Below are 6,000 nucleotides of genomic sequence, written 5' to 3'. Positions count from 1 at the left end.
AATTTCTATAAATAAGTGCCTTTAAATCAATAAATCTTAATTTTTCATCAGTTTAAAGCATTAAAAAATACTTGAAATTGCCATTGCTTGTGGTTTCCTTTGTGTATCAACTCGAAACAGACGCCAGCGTTATCAGTTCACGTCTGTCAACACTTACAAAGCCCTTAAGGAATCTCGAGAGAGGGAAAATTTGGGGATGAGAGGGATAATTTGGGCATCGCGCTATTTCCCTCTCGGATCTTCTGGATTCTCTTTTCTTTCTAGATCGCTTGAATATAGTTTCGCCTTTAAATAATATTATACCTCACCGATTTTTTCTCATACTGTTCTTTGCCATCTGTTAAATGTCCATATGTAAGGGATGGTTTATTCTTCACCGCCTTAAATGAATTTTTAGAACTATGAGCTTATATAAATAACAGTGTGCCTCATTGTGTTATATTAACATTATTTAACTAGTAATAAATTATGATAGTAAAATAATTAATCTTGTAATAAATTATGATAGTTAAATTAATAAATACTGTTTAATTTGTATTTTTAATACATATACTCAGTTATTTACACACATAAATATATATATATATATATATCTTTTTTATTTTATTTTATTTATTTATTTATTTTGGGGTGTATGCGGTTGTGGTCTTGTATTGTATATGGTTCTATGTTGTTAGTCTGCTGCTGCTTTTTGAAAAATGTATGAAAATGTTGAGAATGAAAGTAGCATAAGTTACTTTGGTTAAATTAATATATACTTTTGTTTGATGACCTTTGTTGATATCTCAGGATTCAAGCGTACATATTACTTTATATTCCATGCTAAATACCTTGATACGAAGCAATTTTAACACCGTCAATATTTGTTTTTTCCCCAGTAACACATCTATTCACCATTACCAAACACACTCACTACACAAACACACCTGTGAGACACTATTTATTGTAAATGAAGACAGTTTCTTCTCCTTTTAACTACACTCATGGACACAATCGTATTTTAGGATATTTTCTACTTCTTTTCCTTTTCTTTCTATAGGCCCCCCCTTTTTTTCCCTCTATTATTTTTGGGCCATTTATTTTAAATTTTATTTTGTTCCATCTTTTCTTCCTGGCCTTTTGAACTCGTACAAGATGTACGAAGTTCCTTTTTACTCTCCTCAAATACGAAATTGCCCCTCTTTCTATATACCTTTCCTTCGCACCTATGCTTGATTTTTCGCCCATCGGTGCAGAAAGACTTAGCGGGTGCAAAACAAGACATCTGTCTACTTTGTCTGTCTGTCTGTCTGGAGCTATGTAGAGGTGAGATCAAGGAGGTTAGAATACATGGAGATGCCCTGCGCGCAGTCCAAGTGAAGCCAAAAAGTGGGGGAAAGCATGCCCTTAGTAGTCGTGGCTTTAGAAAGATTGACGAGCTCTTCAGCCAATGAGGCAGAACCTAGCCACACCTAGTTTCGTAAATTAAAGACCGTGGATTCTTCGCGCGCTTTTTCCTTCACTTTTTGCCGCCATTTCATTTTATTTCTACATTTTCTATCATCTTGTAGACGGCTGAAATATTGTTCCGAGAAGCAATTTTTATTCCTGCCAAAATGGTAAATTCCTGCGTCGCTTTCGGCTGTACAAATAGAAGAATAGCAGGATCCGGTATTACATTTCAAAGGTAAATATTCTTTTAACATATATACTATCATTTATTTAATTATACTTTGCTCAAAGTTAGATAAAAATTTGCTGTGCATGTTTAAAACATATCCAAGGAAACGGCTGCAAGTGCTGATAATTGTATCAATTCTAATGATTATCAGGATATGCAGAGGGAAAATATATGTACAAAGGGACTGATTCCATTAAAATGAGTTAAATGAGAAATGCATTATGTAATTATATGCTGTCATTAATGAATGCTAGCAATAAAGGTATTGTGAAAATAAATAAATAAATACTCAAACCATTAATTGATTATATTTTAGTTATTCTAAATATATACAGGTATAATTCTCAATTTTCCATGTTAGAAATACTACTTACGTTTTGAAAAATATTAAATTGCATGAACAATGATAAAAAATAATATTTAAATCCTGCATTGTTATTTTTAAAACTCCCACAAATTTCACCCCAAATTAAATCCTGTTATTAAATATTTACTTGAACAGAAAATAAAATTAAATACATAAAATATGACTTGTAATGTAATATGATCGCACCTTTAAAATAACGCGTTTTCTTTTCCACGATGAGCTGACCACTCCCCCTTCCCTTGTTTACTTACCGTTTTGCTTTTACAACTCAGTTAATTACGAGTATAATACTCAAACCATTAATTGAAGAAAAATCTGAGAATTATAGATGTTTCTTCGCGCACGTCACACCGAGAAAATACTCAAACTCTTTTCTGACGGCTTTTCAAACGCACATTTCAATTATTCTACTTATTTATGCATGTTAAAAAAACATTCTTTTATATGGAAATGAAATCCGAAATGTAGACATTATTTCAATGTAACCATTCAGTACCTTATGACCCTCTCACGTCTTCACATAAGAAATCAGAAAACACACTCAAAACTTCAAACAAGCTGACGTTTAACCTCACTTCACATAGTAAGGGAAGCGTTTTCTTGCCCTCACGAGGCGTGGCTTATTTGCTTCCCCCGGCTTCATTCTCCTGGTATTGCGACAGCAGAGACGCCATCTCCATGTATTCTAACCTCCTTGGGTGAGATAGACTGGTTGCTATGCAATAAACGTCACTTCCGCACGGAATTTCCACTTCACTTTCCGCCGACGGTATTTGAAGGGGCCAGACTCGCTCTCTCTTCTGCTGTCCAGTGGGAAGAGAATCCCGACTGGTTTTCCGATATCGATCTCGACCGGTGTCCAGACTAGACCCCCCACATGCGGTAGTGAGCAGAAGATGCACTTAGGTTTTTCTTCTGGCTTTAGAGGGCATTCTTTACTTCTATGGTGCTGTCCACACTTGCAGCAATCCTCAGGATTTGAGCAAAGATGTTACGAATGTCCATATTCTTGACATCTATAGCATTGAATTATGCGTTTTTTCGGGGCAAACTTCTCGATCTTGACATTAACACTTAACATATTGTTGAGTACATGAATTACACGTCCTTCCTTCGTTTCTCTCAGCTCCAACAGGAAAATCGGAAGTTTCTCGATAGCTTCTCCTCTTCGTCTGGAAAACTGCTTGACTTAACTTATCGGGAATTTCCTTCTCTCCAGATCTGCCTGGATTATTTCTTCCTTCATCGTCGATGGGAGGCCCTTAAGAACAACCTTAATAGGCATAAAACAATTGTTACATTTTAAGAACTATATTTAAACTAACAATGACTTTTGCCATTCAATGTAGTATAATTTTAGTGCTGCCAACAATATTAAATATTATACCACACTGTTCGATTTTGGACAATCTCCCAAAAGGCAGTTCATTTCTGAATGGTCAGCATCCATATATCAGGCCGAATTAATTATGTTCGCAGTATCCAGAAGAAGTCATTATAAAGAAATCATCAAGTTGAAATTCGCGAAGAAGAATCAAAATCGTCATTCACATAGAACCTTCTTGAACGACGTTACTGAAGATCTCTCTGTATTTTATTTTATTACGTGCTCTACCATTAGGCTGTACACTGATATTCGTGGATGCCCTGTGTAGGAAATTTTTTTAAAGAGAAACTGGCTCGTGTCCTCGCTACACATAGGGAAAACCACGAAAATGCCCATGCCGGAGCTCAAATCACTGACCGAACTACCAGTGTTCAGAGGATTTTACCGCTAGGTCTCTGGTGAGCTCAAAAAATGTTTGTTATCTTAAAACTCGTAACTTATTAAAAAAAAATATTTTTAAAGAAAGAGTTTTTAAAAGAAAGTTTGTTAAAGATTTCAAATCACTGTAACCGGCAACCGGAAAAAGTTTTTGTTTTGCCCAATGTCTATCTAAGTAAATTGCTTGCTTTAATAATTTATATATTTGTTATGATTAGATCATCTAAAACTAGTAAACAGAGGAAAAACTTAGGTAATTATTAAAATGCAGATTTTCATTGCCTCTTACAAGTACAGAATAAATTAATTTTAAGTATTATAGGCTGTTGAGGTACACGTGATGGTATTTTGATATTTTGCTTGTGTTTTGGATTTGCTTTTTACATTTGAGTAACTGATTGAAATCAGTCGCTTAAGCTTTTCCACGCATTTTATTAAGATGGCACTTTTCTGTTTTGATGCAGCAGATTTTATGAATTTGTGACTATATTGAAGTGTGTATAATATGTATTGATTATATCTTCATAATGTTATAGTTGAATAATCTAGTAATAAAATAAATTTTTGAAATATAAAATATTCTGTTTGTGCTGCATGAAATTTATCTGCAATAATTTTTTTTTTCAATATTATAAATTTTCAATACTCAAACAGTACAAAATCTTTATCATAAAACTGCTTCCGCTGCTGTTCTTAAATAACTAACTTGAACTGCATCATGCATGTGTTTTAAGAAGTTTCTCCTTCGCACAAAGATAGTGTAAGTAAGAAAATGGAACAATTATCAGTGTAGATACAATAATGTAGAGGATTTAATAGTCACCAATAAAAATTTAAAGAATGAAAATATTGCAGAGAAACAGTGTGAAGAAAAAGTCCTCATCATATAAATTGTGGTAGAAGATTAAAGGACAACAATTTTAAAACATCGTTGTAAGAATGAAGTGACTATAAAATATTGAATAAAAAAAAATTTCTGAGAAATATACATTTTTATATCAGTAAATATAATTTTTAGAATTTTATGAAACCTTTTTTTTTCAGTGTTTTGCACTGAAATATTATTTTGGAAAAAATTATGTGGGAAGAAAAAGTATTTAAAAAAAAAGGCCACTATATATAAACAGTAGATATCTGGAATGCTATGATTTTTCAATCTAGAATGGGTTTTAGAGGGCCATATTTTTCAGGCTAATTTTCTAAAATTTAACCTGTATTTGTACAATTATAGCTTTAATTGCAATTTTCATATTTTAAATTTGCAAATATTAAGCAGAAATTCACAAAATCTTATCATTTAATCAAAAAATCGTTTTCAGAAGCATGGTAGTTACAAAAATCAAATAATTGTAGGGAAAGTATTATGTATCACCTGCATACACTATTACCAACAATGGGCTTAAAAATATTTTAATAAAGTGTATGGAATAATATTTAATCTTTTAGATACTTTCTTTATTAATAGTGACTGATGCCACAAAAGGTATTAATAGTTTTTTAGAAAAAGAGAAAGGAAACTAAGGCTGATCTGTGGAATATGGTAACTGGTAGTTTGGCGACGTTTTGGAGGCGATAAAGATTACTACCGAGGACTTTTTTAATAATGTGATAAGTACTCAGTTCTGATTAGGCATTATTTTGTGTGAGGGAAATGAGAGATCATGAGATATGTCATGTGACATTAATGGACGAATTACAGTTCTTTAATCGGAAAAGGGGGGAAATATGGAAATTTTGTATTTAGCTTTATTCTGTGTTGTGTGAAACAGTGTTGGTTAATTTATGGATCCCATGGCCCTAACTAAAGTGAATTCGAAATGGGTATTTAGTGGGATTGAAAGGGGTAGTAATAAGTGTTTTTTTAAGGTTCTGCGAGATAGAAGTAAAGATGTTTTATAAGTTATTTATTTTATCTGATACCTTGATGTGAACTATAAGTATGATTTTAAAGATCCTGAAACAGGCGCACATACGCTTGCTTTTTATTTAACGGAGGAAATAAGAAAAGTTTATCGGCCACGTAATCAAGATTCTGAAGAAGATTAGGTAAGTTAGTATTTTTAATTATTTGAGGATATTATTTTTATGCATTGTTCTAAATGTAAGGAGTAAATAAAGTAATATGGTATTATTGGAAAATTGTTATTAGCAATGATTTAGTTTAAAGTAATTAAGATTGTAAGCTAATTTTTATTAATTTAATGTATG

General features: G+C 32.5%; 1 protein-coding gene across 2 annotated transcripts in view; it reads left to right on the top strand.

The window, feature by feature from the left end:
* Positions 1 to 3,889: 3,889 nt before the first annotated feature.
* LOC118180151 (uncharacterized) overlaps positions 3,890 to 6,000 on the top strand; it is a 54,051-nt gene continuing 51,940 nt past the window's right edge. For both annotated transcript variants that reach the window (XM_085811725.1, XM_085811724.1), the window contains exon 1: positions 3,890 to 4,045. In XM_085811725.1, the coding sequence (XP_085667851.1) occupies positions 4,003 to 4,045 (43 nt within the window). In that variant the 5' untranslated portion in view covers positions 3,890 to 4,002. The remainder of the gene's footprint in view (positions 4,046 to 6,000) is intronic.

This window comes from Stegodyphus dumicola, chromosome 2, assembly GCF_044657685.1.
Source record: "Stegodyphus dumicola isolate Sdum_Otavi_A_Nest chromosome 2, ASM4465768v1".
Lineage (NCBI taxonomy): Eukaryota > Metazoa > Arthropoda > Arachnida > Araneae > Eresidae > Stegodyphus > Stegodyphus dumicola.
Note: the sequence above shows the minus strand (reverse complement) of the source record. Positions and strands in the feature narration are given on the sequence as shown.